Source organism: Chiloscyllium plagiosum, chromosome 5 (genome assembly GCF_004010195.1).
Source record: "Chiloscyllium plagiosum isolate BGI_BamShark_2017 chromosome 5, ASM401019v2, whole genome shotgun sequence".
NCBI lineage: Eukaryota > Metazoa > Chordata > Chondrichthyes > Orectolobiformes > Hemiscylliidae > Chiloscyllium > Chiloscyllium plagiosum.
The window spans coordinates 33,479,117-33,501,528 of record NC_057714.1 but is presented as its reverse complement, the minus strand read 5'-3'; the positions used below and the strand labels follow the sequence as shown (position 1 = coordinate 33,501,528).

The window sequence follows — 22,412 nt, the reverse complement described above, 5'->3', positions numbered from 1 at the left end:
TAGGTCCAAAGATTTTGAACAGTCTCACTTGGGAGATCTCCACACGGGTGGTACGGCAATGGTTCAGAGACTAGGAATGGAAGCACAGAACGTGGGGTATAAGTCTGGAGTGTGCTCCTGATCGTCCTGACAGGAGACATCCCCTTCTTGCTCAGCGCCAGTACATGCAATCAAAGCTGCAATGCATCACCTCGACTCTCAGATTCAAAAACTGCTTCAGAGACACACTGAGGCTCTAACATGGGAGCTCATTAGCCACGTAAGGCCTTCAACAGATTTAAGGGTGGGCTAGCCGCCTGCAATAATGCATACACTGGTACAGACTGTTGACGCCACCATTTACATTATTTAACATCTTCATGGATGAAACAAACACAACAATGCTTCTCATGCATATCTGGTTAAACTAGCGAGGAAGTAGAAGAAAGTGAGGACTGCAGATGGTAGAGAGTCAGTCAAAGTGTGGCACTGGACCAGCTGACCAGAGCACAGCTGGTCAGGCAGCATCTGAGGAGCAGGAGAGTCGACATTTCGGGCATAAGCTCTTCATCAGGAACGGAGGGGTGGGGAGAAAAGGGGGCTGAGAAGGCTGGAAATCTGAGAGGGGTGTGGGAGGAGAATTGTTGCGGTATTTGTAATTTAGTATTCTTGTGCCTGTCATGATTGGGTACAAAATGAAAAGCTTCAAAAACATGATGTTTTTTTCAGTAATACTCAAGTTCAGTACTACCAAACAATGACAGTTGTTCCATTTATTATGGTCTGTGGTTTTAATCTGACACATAATATGGTACATGCCCCCAATTCAAATTGTTTAATTTAAATTACCCAAGTTTACATTTGACAAGTAAATTCCTAATTTAGTGTCTTAATTACATTGCAAATCTTAAAATACTTGATAATTTTAGCAGAGAGACCGATATGAAGTATTCAGAATGCCATGCAAAAACTTTTAACTTTTTTTTTGTCACACAGGATCTGGTTAGCTTTGGACAGTAAATCCACTGTTTAGTAAACGCAGCAAAAAACATCCTACAAATAGATCAAATATCCAAATAGTCTTCAGTGTGAATAAAAAATAGTTGCTTTTTCAAAGGTATTTGCTTGTTAAATGGTCACTTCAGAGGATTTAATCTGAAGTGCTGTTAAAGTGTTTTAGTTCTCAACAAAACAATGAAAAATGTCCATTGCACAATGATTAATAATCTATTAACACAATATTATATGTTTTAGAGTCACATGATATTCAAGGAGTATTGCTTACTTGGATAACAAGCATTCCAACCGTTTGGGTTTGTTGAAATGAATAATTATATTATGATTTAATATTCAATAGGATGTGCACCTATTTGATGCTAGGAAGCTTCATGCATAGGACTATTGCAAAATAGGATGTGGCCGCATTTCATAAAGTTGATGAAATCTTCAAATACATAGCATTGGGGGCTTCTACTTTAGAACGGAGGGATAGCTGCTTACCCAGTGCTGATCAGAGTACTTGTTTAAGGGTTAATATTATCCTGGAGCTTTCAGACACAGCAACAAGCAGCATTGCCTTATTATTTTGTCCATAGAGCGATCAGTTCAAAAGAAAATGAAAAAGAAAACTTAGAAAGCTGCTTTATACACCCAAGAAGACGGAAAACAGCATTTTTCTAAGAGTATAATTCATCTTGAATACTTGATTAATGGAAATTAGGAAAGTATATGATTGAATTGCCTTTGTGAAGAAAGCTTGACAGTTTATCTTCAAAATCCTCACAATACTCACAGGAGCAGCAGAGGCCTTGCTTGCCAAAACCAATCAGCATATTCAAACAGAGATTGCAGTAAGCAGGTTTGTTAAAGTGCTTCAGTCTCCACACGTGTTGCCCATCATCCTTCACATTCTACAAAAGAAGAATACACCAATAGTGCAGTTGAGAGCATCTTTTGGGATGTGGACTTTCAATGGAAATACATACATTTGCCAGGCATGAATTCTCAAAGCAACTTTAAAAAGTCTGCAGCATGATTACTGACATGATGTTGACAAATAACCACGTGAGCAATTTATGTACAGCAAGATTCCATAAAAGGCACTGTGATAAGTGATCTCTTCATCTGTTTTGCTGACATGAGTTGAGGAATAAATATTGCCCAGGAGTCACTCTTACACAAAGAATGGGCCTGCTTTTAGCAAGGAGGATTATCTACCAAGCATGGGCTCCCTGTGCCCTGGTGTAAATTTCAGGGAAAAGCCTTCCTCCGCTTAGCTGGCTCACCTACTTCAATATTTTGTGTAACAGGCCATTTAGTGAGTGTGAAATGGGGCTTCTGTGCATTGCCAGGAGGAGATCCACTGAGGCGCCCACCCTGGCAGCACCCTGCAGGATCAATGGCTGCTACTGGCATTGCTGGAAGGGCAGGAGCTGATTTTCAGCTATGGTACCAGACTTTAAGTCCAATATCTTACTGGGGGTCAGACTGGCAGGCTTCAGTGAGGAGACCTGCGGGCCACAACGGACACCATGCAATGGTGAGAGGATAGGCACTTGGGAGGAAAACTGTAGGGTGGCTGGAGTAGTCTAATTGGCACAGGATCTGAAGAAAGAGGCACTTTGTCTTCCAATGACCAGCCTGCAGGGTAAAATCGGCCAGGCAACACGTTGAATGCAGGCCCAACCCCATCACTCATGATATCACAGTCAAGCTGGAAGAGGCTCTTAAATGAGTAATTAAGGGCCTCAATTGGGCCATGGACAGTCAACCCACCTGACATCTTCCTTGGTGCCTATATACCCTGTGATGGGTATCAGGCAGGGGCTGAGGTGGGAGGATGGATGATGGATAAATGGCACGTTGACTGAACTTACTGTCTGTTTGCTAGTGTGCTGTAAAATTCAGCCCGACAACCCTGCTCTGGTAGGCAGAATGTCTATCCCCACTCTTCCCCTAAACTTATTCCAAAATGTCAACTTCAATAGTAATTTGAAATTCTGAAATGGGATTCAAATGCACAACTTTCTGATACAAGACAAAGTGCACCAGTAACTAAGTCAAACAAACATTTCTGTTACTGTGCAGAAAATAATACTTCAGGAAGAATAACGATGTGTAGGAACCACTCAATGTGGTCATACAAGTGCGATTAGATGCAATGCAAAGCACAAGCTATTTAAAACCATTATCTGACCCAAATATTATGTCACGCCCCAGTACTTGCAAGATCTATTTTAATATCTGCCTACCGAAGGTTTTCCTCTCTCCAGCCTCTTTCTGGTTCTACTCCCTGTCCCACAAACTCCCTCAACTGTCAACAGGATTTCTGTTTTTTTTTAAACCAGTGCTGCAAACCTGTACAGGAACAGTCTGGAAATATTCTGCATAGTTTCTTTTTGTCTGCTGCAGTTGGGACAGTGGGTAACAGTCTCTGGCCTCTGCTTGGTGCATGCTCAGTGTGGAACGATAGGCATTATGTCATTATTTCTAAATGATACTGTTCCCATTTAACAATCGGGAGATTTAATTGGACCTTTCCTCAACCACCAACACATGCCAACATCGACACTGAAGTCAGCAGCTCAACATTCTGACCATTTCCCAATGCTTGCAAAATTATTATGAAAACACAAATGCAAGTTTGATTTAAAAATCTCAGAGATGGTTGTCCTATCATGTCAGAGTTCAAATTTAAGAAACTATTACACATTAACTAAGATGGTGTTCTAACATTCTAAGATAATTCCAGCTAAACTCTGTCACCATGCAAACAGGTAAAAACTTACTGAAAAATATTCATAAAATGTTGCAGTGTACTTCAAGGTCCAGATGTCCAGATTAATAGTGAGGCAAAATTCATGAAATTTTCTCAAATTTTCATTTACCCCTAGTTTATTTATGTTTGACTAATGAAAAGGGCATTAACTTGGTAATACCTAAATTGACAATTACTGAAAAAAAATGCTGTCAATGCTTTAGGTCTTGCATTCAGCAGGGCAGAACTACAAGAATACTGAATCTCAAAAGAATAATACATTATGCTGCATGCTGACAAGACAAAAAAGTCTGAATTGCATTTTTCATTTATCAGCAGTTAAAGAATCTTGGACTTTTAAGTTCCTAAAATTCATAAATTAAGTTTGGAGATTATAAGGTGAAGAAAATAGATGGTTTGTTTCCCTTTCCTCAATACATACACAATGCTGACTTTTCCACCTCAAATTATTTTGAAAAATTAGATTGACAAACCTCCTGAATATGAACTTTAGAAAGGGATTCTTTGGAAGGTACATTTTAATAATTATATCATGGTGCCAAACAGCAGTTTCATACTAAATTACATAATTTAGAATTTTGAAATATTTAGATCTTGAGATTTCACCTAAACGTCAGCATGCCAGTGCAAAAATTATTTCTAGCAAAATACCTTGCCCCCTTCCCCACCTTGCAAAGCACTGAATCACAGCCAGAATCGCAATCACTTAAAAGGATGACTCAGAGCATCTTTTCATTCAATAAAAATAGCCTTAAGTTGCACTTTTTGGACGTCAGGATGAGTGCAACTCTTTTCATAGTATTTCATTGATAAGGTTCTCTATTTGAAAATGTTCTGTGACAGCCCTCTCATTGTCCCATCAGCTCCAGCCTTCCTTTTGAATCTCAAACCTGCTCCCTTGTGGAAGTTTCACTGGCAGGTCATCAGCAAATGGGGGCAAAAAAATGGCAACATAATTGCTTAATTCTCCTGTTTGGTGGTGAATAGAACAAGGAGGCCTCAAAGCCACAGATTATATAATTTCATTAGCAGAAAAAGCATGAATTCTCATAATTTATATTGAAACAGGCATTTTAAGCCCTTGGTAACCCATTGCAAAGACAGAAATCAATCATATCACAAAATATTAAAATTTTAACCAAAGTTTAGATGCTTCAAACAGGGAATCATATTGTTCGGTCTGACATTGCACTCTCTCTATGATTGATATGTCAAGTATATTGGAATAAAGTAGCATACAAATACAAATAAACTTGAACCATGGGTGTTACTTTTATTTCCCCAATCCCTACTTCCATTCCTTTTGCTTTCTCCCTCTCTCATAACTCAGTTGTTTTGCCAAGATTAATCATCCACCTGCAAGAAACACAGGTTTCAACAACTCTCTCAGTTTCTAACTCTTCTGCTGTTTATTATTTATGGTGACAGAAGACAACATGGATACAATGGTTGACATTTCCCTTGAGTGCGATACAGATCTGGAGGACCTAGAGATTGAATCTAGTTATTTAAATTCCAAATTATTGGTTTAAAACATCACATATGCTGACAGCAGCTAAAACATAAGAAATGTATTCCATCGGGATTCACTTTTTATTGTATTTTAATTTCAAATCCACATTCATACAAAACTTTCACAACACTACATCGATAATCGTTCATTGCTGCAACATTTGCCAACTTGCACCCAAACTGAAAACACATTGCAGAATTTTCCAAAAAGTGGCCATCTCACGCAGAAGGCCAGTCTGACTGATTTTTTTTTAAATGAAAAGCGAGAGCTCTGTATATCTAACAGGACAGACTGCTTTGGGGTCCCTTAGAAACACAAAGCCATACTTCCATTCTGATGCGTCTTTCATAGCTCAGAACTGTCAGAGGACATCAAACCACACCCCTTTTTCACAGCAGTCGGAAATCTTTTCTGAACCCTTTCAAATTTCTCAACAACCTTCAATAGGAGGGAGACCAGAATTGCAGAACTCCAAAAGTGCCAGAACTAATTTCCTGTACAGCCTCAACATGACCTCCCAATTCCTATACTCAATGCACTGACCAATAGGCAAAGATACCAAATGCCTTCTTCTCTATCCTATCGAGCTGCAACTCTACTTTCAAGGAAATACGGACCTGCACTCCACGGTCTCTTTGTTCAGCAACACTCCCCAGGGCTTTACCATTAAGTGTGTACATTCAGCCCTGATTTGCTTTTCCAAAATGCAGCACCTCACATTTATCTAAATTAAACTCCATCTGCCACTCCTTGGTCCATTGGCCCATCTGACCAAGATCCCATTATACTCTGAGGTAACTTCCTTTGCTGTCCACTACAACTCCAATTTTGGAATCATCTGCAAACTTGCTAACCATATCTCCTATGTTCACATCCAAATCATTTACATAAATATGAAAAACAGTAGACCCAGCACGTATCCTTGTGGCATCGCTGATAACAGGCCTCCAGGCTGAAAAGCAACCCTTCACACCTTAGAGCCCGTTCTGTCTCCAAATGGCTAGCTCTCCATAGAATCTAAACTTACTAACCAGTCTCCCATGAGGAACCTTGTCAAACAACTTACTGAAATCAATATAGATCACATCCACCATTCTGCCCTTATCAATCTTCTTCGACTTCTTCAAAATACTCAATCAAGTTCGTGAGACATGATTTCCCACGCACAAAGCCATGTTGACTATCCCTAATCAGTCCTTGCTTTTCCAAAACATGTAATCCTTGTCCCTCAGGATTCCCTTCAACAATTTAACTATCTCCAGTTCCCTGACTTTTCCTTACCAACTTTCTTAAATAGTGCACCACATTAGCCAATCTCCAGCTTTCCGACACTTCACATGTCACTACCAATGATACAAATATCTCAGTAACAGGCTCAGCAATCACTTCCTTAGCTTCCCACTGAATTCTGGGTACACCTGATCAGAAATAGGAAATTTATCCATCTTTATGCGTTTTAAGCCATCCAGTACCTCCTCCTCCATAATATGGATAATTTTCAAGATGTCACTAGCTATTTTCCCACGTTCTATGCCTTCCATATCCTTCTCCACAGTAAACACTGATGTAAAATACTGGTTTAGAATCTCACCCATCTCTTGCTGGTCCAGACATAGACAGCCTTGCTGATCTTTAATGGGCCCCATTCTCTCCCGAGTTACCCTTTTTTCCTTCATGCATTTGTAGAATCCTTTTGGATTCTCCTGAATTCTATTTGCCAAAGCTATTTCATGACCCCCTTTTTGTCCTCCTGACTTCCTTCTTAAGTATACTCCTACTGCCTTTATGCTCTTCTAAGGATTCATTCGATCTCTGCTATTTATACCTATGCTTCCTTCTTTTTCTTAACCAACCCCTCAATTTCTCTCGTTATCCAGCATTCCCTACACCTACCAGCCTTGCCCTTCACTCTAACAGGAATATACTGTCTCTGGACTCAGTTATTTCAGTTTTGAAGGCTTCCCATTTTTCAGCCATCCCTTTACCTGTGAACACCTGCTTCCAATCAACTATTGGAAGTTCTTCCCTAATACCATCAAAATTGGTCTTCCTCCAATTTAGAACTTCAACTTTTAGATCTGATCTATCCTTTTCCATCACTATTTTAAAACTAATAGCATTATGGCACTGGCCCCAAAGTGCTCCCCCACTGACACCTCAGTCACCTGCCCTGCCTTATTTCCCAAGAGTAGGTCAGGTTTTGCACCTTCTTTAGTAGGTACATCCACATACTGAATCAGAAAATTGTCTTGTACACACTTAACAAGTTCCTCTCTATCTAAACCCTTAGCACTATGGCGGTCCCAGTCTATGTTTGGAAAGTTAAAATCCCCTACCATAACCACCCTATTATGCTTACAGTTAACTGTAATCTCCTTATAAACTTGTTTCTCAACTTCCTACTGACTATTGAAGGATCTATAGTACAATCTCAATAAAGTGATCATCCTTTTCTTATTTCTCGGTTCCACCCAAATAACTTCCATGAACATATTCCCAGGAATGTCCTCCCTAAGTACAGCCATAATGTTATCCCTTATCAAATATGCCACATCTCTGAAATTACTGTAATACCCCAATCCCATGTTCCTGTACACGCTCTGGGTTAATCTGCCTCATTTGTTATGCCTCTTGCATAGAAATAAATGCAGTTTAACTGATCAGTCCTACCTTGTTCTCTGCTCTGTCCCTGACTATTTGACTTGCTGTTTTTCCCTAACTATATCAATCTCAAACTGATCTATTTCCTCACCATCTCCCTGTGTACCCCCATCCATCTCACTAATTTAAATCCTCCTGAGCAGCTCTAGCAAATCACCCCACCAGAATATTAGCCCCCTTCCAATTCAGGTGCAATCCGTCCTCCTTGTACAGATCACTTCCACCCCAGAAGACATTCCAATGATCCAAAAATGTGAACTCTTCTCCCCTGAACCAGCTCCTCAGCCATGCACTCATCTGCTCTATCCTCCTGTTCCTAACTTCACCAGCTTGTGGCACTGGGAGTAATCCAGATATTACTATCCTCGAGGACCACCTTTTAAAATTCCTGATTAATGTCCAATATTCTCTTCTCAGAATCTAGTCCATTTCCCTTCCTATGCCATTAGTTCCAATGTGTACAACCATCTCCTGCTAGTTCCTCTCCCCTTTGACAACATTCTGCATTATCACAGAGATATGCTGTATCCTGGCTCCAGGAAGCTAACACACCATTCTGATGTCTTGCTGTCAGCCACAGAAGCATCTGTCCCTGCCTCTGACGAGAGAGTCCCCTATCACACTGGAACCTGATGCAACTCTCATTACTTTAGAACCATTCTCGGTACCAGAAACTTGGTTGTCAGTGCTACATTCCCTTGAGAGTTCACCGCGCCCCTACATTTTCCAAAACAGCATACCTGTTTAAGATGGGGAGAGCCACAGAGATTCCTGCAAGACCTGCCTCCCTCTCTTTGAGGTAACCCATCTTCCTGACTGTCTCCCACAGTTGATCTCCCTCCCTGCAACTGCCATCCATCACATCCCTAGCTCCTGTAAATTCCTCATCGCCTCTAGCTGCCGCCCCAACCGATCCATGTGATCCAACAGGATTCGCATCCAAATAGCACTTCCTGCAGACATAATCATCAGTAACACGGAAACTCTCCCTAATTACCCACATCTGAAAGGAAGAATGCATCATTTTACTAAAGACCATCTTTGCACCTTAACAATATACAAACCCAAAAAATAGCACAGTCTTATTGCTCTGAAAAACATGGCTCCAGGCTAACTTTGCATCTATATTTTATATTTTTTCAAGTTTAATTATTAGACAGATCGCCATAAAACAAAATCAAAAAGGGATCCCCTCGAACCACTACTGTAGATTTACTAAAGAAAACAGTAAGTTTACACTTTAAAAAAACCACTCAGCTGCTCCCATGCTGTGAGTTCTCCCACACAGCTTTCTTCAAGGTCAGCTGTAGATTTTGCTGTTTATTAACTTTTGTTAGATGACTCTGGTAGCCAGAAATACTTGAAATCAAACAGCAGAACAATGAGTATGTAGATTGACTGCTGGATCAGACAGTTATGCAGGCTTAATTCTCTATGTGATTCACCTCCCAAGTGGTAACTGTCTTGGTCTGTCTTCCTCCTTTTTAAAGTACTGTTGTTTTGATCTTTTGCCCAAAAGTTCCAAAACAATTCAACAGCTTATAAAACAGGAAATACTGCTCCTAGAATTCAAGAAAATCAGCTCCAACATTGAAAATACCTCAAAAAAGGAGAAGCTCTTACACCACAATTTTTTCTTGCCCTCCATCTTGGAATACCCTGAATCCTTCAATCGTTTTAACTTTTCCTGAGTGTCTGTTCTACTTAATTTGATCAGGAACTATCTGAGTTCTTGGATTTAAATGGAGTCTTTTAGAAGGTTCCAGGTGCAGAGGAATTGCCTCGCAAAAAAATTCAAATTCCCAGGCAATTCCTTCAGAGTCTATCATGGGCATTCCTCAGCTAAGTTCAGGTCTTAAAAGCAGTTTCAAACAACTGTTCACCCCTTCTTAAAGTGAGATTACCTTCTTGATGAGATTAGCAACTGCTACTAATTATGAAAAGGCCATTGCTTGCTGGAACTTCATGTTTATTTTCCCCCAGATGTATTGATTACTTCCCAATTTTGGTTTTCTATCTATTGTAGATTAGGGTTTTTAAAACCAGATTGTTTGTTAATCTTTTGTTCAGTTAGCTATACTATAGAAGGGAGGAAAAGAATGAGAGGTTTTGATTCAGGTGCAAAGGTGAATTTGTAAAAAATGAAATACCAAAACTGGCCCCAAACATGTGTCCACTTGTATTTTTAACTGATTTGGGAAAGTAACCAACCCATTCCAAGTAGCTAGGTTAGTACTTTCAATATGATATAATGAGGCTGTCAGCTTCATTGCTGCTTAGTTTTAAATATGGACAGCAAGTGTCTCTGCCCCTCTGGAATTCAGCAGCTACATACGGGTGATGGGTGACAGAAGCAGATGGGGAACGTCCTGGATCCATTGCATTTGCCTGAACATCTCCCTCTGCACCTCGATCAGACAGTCCTGTCACCAAACTTTCCCCATTAAGTCTCTTAGCCATTAACAAATTAACAAATATTTTTTGCTTGAAAAGAATAACATATTTAGCAAGAATCTCCAAACATAAAAAGCATATCCCTATAGGAGTATGGAATATCATCCTCCAATCCATCTGTGTAAATGCATTCATTCACGTAAAGACCTTTAAAAGCTTCTTTTTTAACGTTTTAATTGAGTACGATAGATGACATCCTTCATCACACAGTAAGTTTCCTTCCTATGACAATGCCATATATTTGTCACCACTTGATTTGTGAAGATTAATTTGTATCACAGTAATGTGTGTCATATGGCTTCTCAGATGGCTGAGTTGCTTACGGCAGAGATTAGCTACATCATGCAGATGCACAAGTCAACAGACTTCAGCACGTCACTCCCAGGTGTTTTGTGGTTTGGTTCAGCACAGAGGTACTGCAGAAGAACAGTACCTATGGAAGAGGGGAGGAAGTTAGAAGAAAAATACTTTTGTCTGCTGAAAATCTGAAAAAAAAACTATACACCAGATACAAGGGCAAAATATTCCCCCTCAGTCACTGTCAGAACAGCAGGACTATTTCTGAATTGGGAAACTACTTACAGACATGGGATCACTCTTTCCAAAGCAAGCTAACTAACAGCCTGTGACCGGTTTCACTGAGTAAGACCATAAGACCATAAGACATAGGAGTGGAAGTGAGGCCATTTGGCCCATCGAGTCCACTCCGCCATTTATTCGTGGCTGATAGGCATTTCAACTCCACTTACCCGCACTTTCCCCATAGCCCTTAATTCCTTGCGAGATCAAGAATTTATCAATCTCTGCCTTGAAGACATTTAATGTCCTGGCCTCCACTGCACTCCATGGCAATGAATTCCACAGGCCCACCAGTCTCTGGCTGAAGAAATGTCTCCTCATTTCCATTCTAAATTGAGCCCCTCTAATTCTAAGGCTGTGCCCACGGGTACTGGTCTCCCTGCCTAATGGAAACAACTTCCTAGTGTCCACCCTTTCTAAGCCATGCATTTTCTTGTAAGTTTCTATTAGATCTCCCCTCAACCTTCTAAACTCTAATGAATACAATCCCAGGATCCTCACCTGTTCATCGTTTCATTCCAGGGATCATCCATGTGAATTTCCGCTGGACACACTCCAGTGCCAGTATGCCCTTCCTGAGGTGTGGGGCCCAAAATTGGACACAGTATTCTAAATGGGGCCTAACCAGAGCTTTATAAAGTCTCAGAAGCACATTGCTCATTTTATATTCCATCCTTCTTGAGATAAATGACAACATTACATTTGCTTTCTTAATCACGGATCCAACCTGCAAGTCAACCTTCAGAGAATCCTGTACTAACACTCCCAGACCCCTTTGTACTTTGGCTTTATGAATTTTCTCACTGTTTAGAAAATAGTCCATGCCTGTATTCTCTTTTTCCAAAGTGCAAGACCTCACGTTTGCTCACATTAAATTTCATCAGCCATTTCCTGGACTACTCTCCTAAACAGTCTAAATCTCCCTGCAGCCTCCCCACCTCCTCTGCCCTACCTGCCTGTCCACCTAACTTCGTGACATTGGCAAACTTCCATGAATGCCCCCAGTCCCTTCATCCAGATCATTAATATATGTGAACAGCTGTGGCCCCAACATCGGTGGAGTAATTGGTAGAGTAGGCAGGGAACACGAAACACCTTAGGCAACGATACTGGAACTCCACTTATAGGGACCTCAGTGGAACTCACAATGACAACAATGCATGAAGAGAAAAGAAAAACCAGCATGAGGGAGGGAAGGCCTGCAGCCTGACAGCAAGGTGTGAATAGGTGCCTTCCCCAGTTCACAGACTCACTGCAGCAATGAGGCTTTGGAGAGGATGCGGCTCTCATCAAGCAGGCACAGCTCTAAGCTGCTGAGACAGTGAGCAGTCAGAGCATGGGCCTGAGGATATAGATCCAGTGCTAAAGAAAAAGGTTCAGTGATCTTATAAAACTCAGCAAGGTGAGTGTCTTACAATTCTAAGCTGGCAGCTATGACTCTCTCAAACCTAAACATTCTTCTGCATCGTACTCCACTAACACCACTTATTGTCATATCCATTCTGTACCTTTAGCCTCCTCAGTGTTGCAACTCAACAGATAAGATTCAGCTGCAATCTATTTTCCTCTCATTCCCATTACAATCATCCTCCTCAAATGGCTACGATCCATTCTTAGTTATCAAAAAGTCCTCTCATTCTGATACTCAACCATTTCTTACAGCAGGAGCAGAGGTAAAATTGAAGAAGCCTTTTCCAAGGCCCTCACAGGTTCTCAAATCTACAGGACATCCACGACAGGCAACTCCTCAGTCAGAACAAGTAAGGAGCAACCAACAAACACCTCCAATCCTTGGGATTCCAACTGAAGTTTCATCCCTCATGCTTTGAATCCACCCAGGATCACAGGCATCTCCATGATGTTCAAAGTTCAAAATTCCACAGAAATATCCTGAGATCCAGTGCCATGCAGTATCACATATACACACACAACTTCTCTCTCCAACAGCATAGTCAATACACTGGTTCAGAGCTGCACCACTCCGCAGTTCCATTTCATTCTCCAGCTCATTCGCCACACTAACAGGAAACTTTTTCTCTTACTTGCATCAAGGCTCACAAGATGTAACAACTCAGAAATACCCATGGGCCTTTCTTCCCTCCCCTTCCCTGACTCCATCCCCTCCCCAACCCCACCTCCTGTCAGGTATTCCCCATGCCTCCTATCCTTCCACTCTCCGATGCTGAACGGTCAGCAAAGGTCAGGTTTATCCCTCTGCTTCCCTACTTTAATGAATTTCATACACAACATAACGTTGAACTCTCCTTCCATCCCCTTCACTCTGTGCCTATTTCTTTGGACAAGAGTCCTCTCCCTGTCCCACAGACCCCTTTGCCCATCATCAACACTCTCCCTCCAACTGGACCCCTTCCTCAGGCCATTTACCTGCATTCTAGCTGTTCATTGAGAACTGTCAACGTGACATTGGTTGTCTCAATTTCTCTGCCCCTTTACCCAATCCAACCTGTCTCCCTCTGAACTGACTGCACTGTATGTGCTTGGATCCAACCCTGACTTTGTTACTAAGCCTGCCGATAAGGGATTGGGGGGTTGGGATGCTGTTGTGGTCTGGCATACTAACCTCTATGTTGCAGAGGCTGAGCGCCAGCTCTCAGATACCTCTTCATCTCTCTCTCTCTCTCTCCTAGACAATGACACCACCATGGAACATCAGGCTATTGTATCAACGACAGTCACTGACCTCATTTCATCTGGTTCAAGCTGATGCAGGGCAAATGGCTACAATTCCATGAAGAATAGATCGCTCAGGCAGATGATCAATGTTTCGGCAATGTCTGACTTGGCTAATGACAGCCACAATTTGAGGAGTTACTCATGTTCCACTTGTGGAGTAAATTATCACTTCTTCCCTGGAACCACGACCAGCTGCCCCACGCACCCCTCCCCCCCCACACCCCCACCCAAAACCCCATTCCTATTCCCCCTTACAGCCAGATCGTTCTCAACTCTTTTGTCTGTCCAATTGTTCTTCTCTCTCTTTGGGCTGTATCCCTTACCTATTGTTTACTCCTTACCCCCTCCCCCCCACCCTATCTTCTGCAAATACCAACATTTTCCTCACTACTATCAGTTCTGAGGAAGAGTCACTGGACCCAAAATGTTAACTCTGATTTATCTTCATGGATGCTGCCAGACCTGCTGAGCTTTCCCTGTTTTTGCTTCTGATTTACAGCATCTGCAGTTCTTTCAGTTTTCCTCAATACTAGAGGGTGGGCCAGGGAAGAAGCAATCATTTACTCCCACAAGTGCAACATGAGGAACTTCTCAAATTGTGGCTGCAGTTAGCCAAATCAGACATTGCCTATACATTTATTATCTTTCCTGAGCGATCTATTCTTCGTGGAATCATAGCCATTTTCCCTGCTTCAGCTCAAACCGCTAAATGGATTGCCCGCCTCAATGTCAAACTGGGTTCTCAATGGAGTCTAGTCTAAGTCTGTTCACCAAGTCAATTTACACAGAAGTTGGAACACAATGCAGGACAATATAAAGGAGTCATTTGTAAGTACAGGAAATGCTTGCATGTCAGATCTTTAAAATTACAACCCAGTAGGTGAATGCATTTACAACTACAAGCATTTATGTTGAAGGTTTGTAAAACAGGGACCCCCTGTATCTGCTTCTCCAGTCATGCAAACCAAAAATTTAGAAGTGCTAATTCCTAGACAGAATTATGTTTTGTTACTTTCCAGGTATAATAGATTTAGCGAATTGTTTACTAAATTGAAATTTCACACCCAAATGCAATGTTCTAGGTATTCTGAAGCAGAACAGAGCTATTAATTGAATGGACTGGCAGCAGAGCTGTGCAGAATAAAACTATAATGTGCCTTTTGGGCAAGTTCCAGTTTTAACACTTCTTTTTGCAACAAGCTGCTTTGCCCCTCCACACCGGACACTGGCAACCAATAGATTTTGAGTTAATTGATACACAATGATGAGTACACTAAATGAGTACAACTTGCAATGTAATTGTGGTAATTTTGTTTTAAATAACCACAAACCTGATGAGTAAGCAATAACATTATTGGTACTCAGCACAAACTGTAAAAAGATCACAGGAAAAACAATGTAATTTCTTGCAAACTTTGTCCTTCATTCAAAGTATTCTATTCTAGTGTGAAAAAAAGCAGTGCGTTGCCACACAGATTTCAAAAAAAACTATAAATAAAATTCCTCATAGAATAAAAGGGAATGTTATTTCGGAAGAAAAGCACTTCTATGAAGGAAATATATGGTCTAAAAACGAAAGAGAGATAAAATTCATGTCTATTCCCAATTAACCATTAAGTCAATGAGGTTAGTGTATTTTGCTGATGAGAGAAATTGAAATAGCACTCGAGAAGCTATTCTGTGGTTGTAATTACAAAATGTTATTGGGACAGAGCAAAAGAAACATTGATTCTCCACTTAACCAGTGCCAACCCAAGTTCAGTATGCTTAACACAGAATGTAAAACAAAAGCACTCGTTACTCTACCATGACATTCCCGTCTCTATTACTTATATTGCGATTCCTATACCCCTGCCAGACTAAAGTCCTGCAACTCATTTCGTAACAGCACCAAAGATATTCCTGAACCTCAAGGACTGCAAGGGTCAAATAATGCAGCTTATCGTCATTTTCTTCAGGGTGATTAGGGAGGGGCAGGAAATTCTGGCTGGCCCTGTCAGTTGCATCTACATCCTAAGAATGAATATATTTTGAACAAACACTGAAAAAGTTGGAAGTCTATCTACCTATCTGTTTTCTGAATAGCATGCTGGATTCAGTCAGCAAACAGATGAACCAAGGAGGTCCCCACCTTTGGATAATTGTGGTGACAGAAGCAATGATAGAAACATTAGAGGGTTTTGTGATGAAATGGTAGTCCCCCTATCTCTGGGCCAGAAGGTCCAGGTTCAACCTCCACCTCAGGATGAGATAGCCATAGATGTGCATCAAAAGCATCCAAAGAGGATGCTGAAAAAACTGCACTTATTTCGTAACACTGCAGTTCGGCTCAGGAGGATGAAAAAGCCAAATTCAGCTGAAAGCACACATATCTTGAAACAGGATCCATTCACCTCTAGTGCCTATGTGGTGAACAAGTCTACTGACCAAGGGGCATTGGAGCAGGAGTAGGCCATTTGATCCTTTTCGCTTGCTCTGTCATTCAGCAAGATTGTAGCTGATCTGTACACTGTCTGAATTCCAGGTGGTTGTCTCCCCTCCTCTAATCCTCGACTCCTTTGTCAAAAACCGAACTAAGCTTTAAATAAAGTCAATGAATCAGCATTCACTGTTTCTGAGGAAGAGAGTTCCACAGTTCTAATGACCATTTGAGAGAAAAAAAGAAACCTTAAAATGGGAGCTTTTTATTCTTCAACTGTACTGTCTGGTTCTTGTCTCCCCCAGTAGCCAAACCAGCTTACATTAATCAAAACACACGTGGGAAAGGGGAGGGAAATTTCATCCTGCAAGGTCCCAAGTCGCCCAGGAGAATTAAACTTTGAATGGGGTGGGTGTAGCCAATGAGAGAAAAGTCACCCCTGTAAGTCGAAATGAGAGAGGAACTGCTCCTCCAATCACAGGCTGGTTCTCAGTCACAATTGCTCCTGACAGGTGAGCCAATGAGAGGCAGTGATGAAAGAATACAGCAAGCAGGTGATAACAGTTGGAAATGGCAGCAGTGAGTGAGTCACCAGGGGAGTTGCTTGCCAGGAGCAGGGGATTTATTTTATATCAAGGCTGAGTTGGAAAGGGCCTGCCATTTTCCAAGCTCAAAGGGGAGACTTCTACTGAGATTAGGAGGTATTTTATCTCTTTTTCTGAAGCTAGGATGCCTATCACAGGGATTATGGTGGTTTGTGCTGCAGATGTCCATCCGTCAGTCAATCAACCTTTCCCAGAGCCAAATCTGATTGTATATGATTTTTTTAAAAACTGGGTGGAAGCATGAACTCTCAGGAGGTTGCAGAGATGTTTCAATTTGATTTGGACAAGTTGAATGGTAGCCAAATGCATGGCAGATGTATCATAATGTGGGTAAATGTGTTGTTATTCAATTTGATAGCAAAAACAGGAAGACAGATTATTATCTGAATGGCAACAGATTGGTAAGGAGGAGATGCAATGAGATCTGGGTGTTCTTGTACACCAGTCATTGAAAGCAAGCATGTAGTGAAAAAGGTAACTGTTATGTTGGTCTTCATAGCAAGAGGGTTTGAGTACAGCAGAAGGGATATCAGGGCTTTGATAACATCTGAAGTATTGTGCACAGTTTTGGTCTTGTTTTCTGAGGAAGGATGGAGGGAGTACAACAAAACTTTATCAGACTGATTTCTAGGATGGCAAGACTTCTGTATGAAGAGATGCTGGATCAGTTAGGACAACATTCCCTTGAATTAAGAAGAATGAGGGGAGATCTCAAGGAAGCCTATAACATTTGAACAGGATTAGACAAAGTAAATACAGGAAGAATGTTTGCAATAACCAGAGAAAAAGTGAGGACTGCAGGTGCTGGAGACCAGAGTTGAAAAAGATGGTGCTGGAAAAACACAGTAGGCCAGGCAGCATCCGAGGAGCATGAGAATCGACGTTTCGGACATAAGCCCTTCTTCAGGCATCCAGGGAGTCCAGAACCAGAGGTCACAACCTAAGGAGACAGGATAGGCCTTTTCAGATTGAGGTATGAAATTTCTTCCCCTATAGAGTGGTGAATCTGTGGAATTCTCATCCACAGAAAGCAGTTGAGGCCTTAACATTGAATATTTTCAAGAAGGAGTTAGATATAGTTCTTAGGCTAAAAGGATCAAAGGGTATGGGGTGAAAGCAGGAACAGGGTAACGAGCTGAGTGATCAGTCATAGTCAAACTGAGTGGCAGACCAGGCTCAAAGGACCGAATGAATGACTCCTTATCCTATTTTTCTATTTTTCTACGTTGTCTGTTGACACATCAATCTGTTGGGTCTGCAGGTGGAGAGGAGTCAGCAAGCTAGGTTTGGTAGCATGGAAGTGGGGAGAAGAGGAAAGAGTTTCCAAAGTATGATGCTCTGAAAGTAGTAGATTTGGAGGCGAGAGAAGGCTGAACGAGGTGTGGGCAGTAAGAGTGTGGCTGTCAGGAAGAGAGGGAGGCTTCAAAAAGGAGAGAAACTCACTTTAAACCCATGAACCAAAAAAAAATTCAGCTAACTAGATCCAGGAACACTTGAAATTACTGGGGTACTGAATTGCTTGAAAATAAAATGTGGAAATTTTAGCGTAAGGCTGCATAAATTACGGGAGATACTATGTGGGTAAATATCCTATTGCAATGAACACTGTGCAAATTGGTGAATTTAAATCCGAGATGCAGCGAGAAAAGCCGTAACTGCCTGCCATCCAATTTTGTGCAAATGTGACGGAAATACATTTGTGATGATCTCAATGATCTGTGGAAGATATGTTTTGGGTGATGGCTTTATGGGTGCAGAATTGTGTCAGTTACTTTGATAGAAAAATGTTTGATGTTAAAATAAAGCTGTTATCTTGTGCCAATTTGAATGTGACATTAATACTTGGCTTGTATGTTATGACTTTAAATTTAATGAAGTGTTGCTAATTATCAAGGATATTGATAAATTGGTTTAGCTCAGTTGGCTGGATTATTGGTTTGCAGAGCGGTGTAATGCCAACAGTGTGGGTTCAATTCCCATCATCGGTTTGAGGTTACCATGAACGACTCTCCTTCTCAACCTCATCCCTTGCCTGAGGTCTGGTGGCCCTCTGGTGAAATCACCACCAGTCACTTCTCTCTAATAAGAGAACAACCCATATGATCTGGTAAGATTATGAAAACACAACAAATGATGAATCGTTCTAATGCCTCTGATGTGGGAGTCTAATGATCCATTTAGCAATACAAATGTAGAAGGTCCTGTTACTGTGTGACTGTATAACCTAACAAATTAGTTAGTTTGAATGAAAAAGGAATCCCAAGTACTCAAATATAGCCTTCAAAAACAAAAAGTAGCACCCAAAGAAATTATTTTGACCCCTGCTATTTTATCAAGTTCCATCAGGTCTTGTATGTTTCAATAGGATTAATTCCCATTCATCTAAACTGCAATGTCTAAACTACTTGATCAACCTTTAATCGTATTCATTGTAAAGGCTCACGCATAAGTTAGTCCTTTCGGTAGGCACAGAGGTATCAACACTGCAAAATACAGAGAGGATAAGAAATAAAATTCCACTTTAGGATCAACTTTTTCTAAAAATGACTGATTTCTGGCTTACGGAATCGCTGGAATCAATTTAACACTTACCGTTTCCAGACCCAAGAGAACAAGAAGTGGGATTGTGGTCATTCCTCCCTGAATCCATTCTTCCAAGGACACTGTGCCATCATGGTCATAATCGATCTCATCCATCATCTCCTGCAGAATCTATCAAATAAGAGAATCAATGATTTCAAAAACACATGCAATTCACTTTATGTACAACTAAGATTGCTAGTAGGAAACAGGAAAAAGTACCTCATTTTCCACTTAGGGATGCTGCAGCCCTCTGGACTCAATATCGAGTTCAATAATTCATGGGCCTGAACTCCCCCCATGTCTTAGCCCCCTACCCAACTCACCAGGCCTTGTTATCACAGTCTGCCACTATACAATTCTTATTGTTAGCCACCAACAGACTCCATTAACAGGTATTCTCCCTTCCAGCCAGATAGTAATCAACTCCTTCGTCTGTCCAACTGTTCTTCTTTCTCTTTGGGCTCTATCCCTGCCTACTGTTCACTCCCTACCCCTTACCCCCACCCTATCTTCTGCATACAAAACCACATTTTCCTAGCTAGCATCACTTCTGAGGATGGGTCACCAGACCCAAAACATTGACTCTGATTTCTCTTCACAGATGCTGCCAGACCTGCTGAGCTTTTCCAGCAGCCCCTGTTTTTGTTTCTGATTTACAACATTTGCAGTTGTTTCGGTTTTTATTTAGAAGTTTACATTTGGACCAGAATGAAGATGTTTAACAGTAATATAATGGAGCTGAAGCAAATATTATTGCACAGTGAGCTGGAAGCTTCAGGCTCAGACCCAGAAGTCCATATGATTTCAGAACAGAATTGAAGCATTCAGCCCATCAAGTTGGCTCTGCCATTCATTCATGGCTGATATGTTTTTCAACTTCATTCTCCTGTCTTCTTCCAGTGACCCTTGATCTCCTTACTGATCAAAAATCTTTCTATCTCTGTCTTAAATGTACTCAATGACGTGGCCACCACAGCATTCTGTGGCAATGCATTCCACAGATTAAACACCTCTGTCTGAAGGTATTCCTCCTTATGTCAGATCTAAAAAGTCATCCCTTCGCTATGATGCAGTGCCTTTGGGTCCTAAGCTCCACATCCCCTCAATGTAGACCTTTCAGTATTCTGTAAGTTTCTATACCAACCCCCTGCTCCCCCCTTCATCTTTCTAGACTCTATCGAAAACAGATCCAGAGTCCTCATCTGACAAGCATCGTGCCACTTCAGAACTTGATGGTCAAGGAAGCTGTGTTCATATTGTGGCCAAACAGGTTATGTGTCAACATGTAAATCCTTCCAATGTAGCTAATAACAGTCAGTAAGAGCAGGCCAAGTCAGCTATGAAGAAGGAAAGAACATCGATGCCACTACCGTCACTGTTTGTAGCTCTGCGACTACAACATTCATGTATGTTATCAGCAACGAGAACGCCTCATTGGGGAGCAGTTGGCTTAACTGGCTGGATGGCCGGTGTCAATCAGAATGATGCCGTGCATGGCATTATATCCCAGCTCTAGCTGGGGAGGATTCAACCCCTGCCTCAATGCTCTACCCATGGTAGAGATTATGGCATTGTTGGTCAAGACTATATTCAGGCAGAGGAGTGAAGAATGCAGCTGAAATGTAGCTTTTGAAACATCTTCTATTTATGGTGATATACCTTTAATTCTACTTAATTACAAGCTCAAAATCCATCTGTCTGAGACAATAAAAACCCAGTTTCTGGTTACATCACAAAAACATGCACAGAATTAAGAAGAAACTGGATATGCAGCAATTAAGGACAATTTACACAATAGACAAATTTTCACCCAATGCTTTCTGTTTGCCATTTAAAATGTGCATTCCTGTAAAGAAAAGCATTGCAGACATCACTGGATGTGCGGTTAGGTAAAGGCAATTTCTCTCTAGTTCATTAAAATCTCTAACTATCTTTTCAGAAATACTGTTTTCTTCTTTGCTTTGGTGGCCAAGAATGTGGATGACTCTTTCCAGTTTCATTCGATGATCAAAAGTGAGCAATATAGTATGTAAGGGCTGAAAAATAGGAATTGAAGGAATAAAAGAATGATGAGAGTAAGATTAGGGCCAATCAAGGATAGTAGTGGGAAGTTGTGTGTGGAGTCAGAGGAGATAGGGGAAGGACTAAATGAATATTTTTCGACAGTATTCACTCTCGAAAACGACAATGTTGTCGAGGAGAATACTGAAATACAGGCTACTAGACTAGGTGGGATTGAGGTTCACAAGGAAGAGGTATTAGAAATCCTGCAGTGTGAGAAAATAGATATGTCCCCTGGGGCGGATGGGATTTATCCGAGGATCCTCTGGAAAGCCAGGGAGGAAATTGCCGAGCCTTTGGCATTGATCTTTAAATCGTCATTGTCTACAGGAATAGTGCCAGAAGACTGGAGGATAGCAAATGTGGTTCCCCTGTTCAAGAAGGGGAGTAGAGACAACCATGATAATTATAGACCAGTGAGCCTTACATCAGTTGTTGGTAAAGCGTTGGAAAAGATTATAAGAGACAGGATTTATAATCATCTAGAAAAGAATAATTTGATTAGGGATAGTCAGCACGGTTTTGTGAAGGGTAGGTCGTGCCTCACAAACCTTATTGAGTTCTTTGAGAAGGTGACCAAACAGGTAGATGAGAATAAACTGGTTGATGTGGTGTATATGGATTTCAGCAAGGTGTTCGATAAGGTTCCCCACAGTAGGCTGTTATACAAAATGCGGAGGAATGAGATTGTGGGGGATATAGCAGTTTGGATCAGTAATTGGCTTGCTGAAAGAAGACAGAGGGTGGTGGTTGATGGGGAATGTTCATCCTGGAGTCCAGTTACTAGTGGTGTACTGCAAGGGTGGTGTTGGGTCCACTGCTGTTTGTCATTTTTATAAACGACCTGGATGAGGGCGTAGAAAGGTGGGTTAGTAAATTTGCACATGATACTAAGGTCGGTGGAGTTGTGGATAGTGACTAAGGATGTTGTAGGTTACAGAGAGACATAGATAAGCTGCAGAGTTGGGCTGAGAGGTGACAAATGGAGTTTAATGCGGACAAGTGTGAGGTGATTCACTTTGGTCGGAGTAACCGGAATGCAAAGTACTGGGCTAATGGTAAGATTCTTGGTAGTGTAGATGAGCA

The 22,412-nt window shown here is 41.3% G+C and overlaps 1 protein-coding gene across 8 annotated transcripts in view; it reads right to left on the bottom strand.

The window, feature by feature from the left end:
• The window catches only part of dgkb (diacylglycerol kinase, beta), a 788,800-nt gene that overhangs the window by 514,690 nt on the left and 251,698 nt on the right, over window positions 1–22,412 (bottom strand). For all 8 annotated transcript variants that reach the window (XR_006311661.1, XM_043689831.1, XM_043689832.1 and 5 more), the window contains 2 exons: window positions 19,275–19,394; window positions 1,772–1,889 (listed from right to left, as the gene is read on the bottom strand). Coding sequence is in view for 7 of the 8 variants with exons in the window: in XM_043689831.1 (XP_043545766.1) it covers window positions 1,772–1,889; window positions 19,275–19,394 (238 nt within the window). In the remaining variant the exon portion in view is untranslated. The remainder of the gene's footprint in view (window positions 1–1,771; window positions 1,890–19,274; window positions 19,395–22,412) is intronic.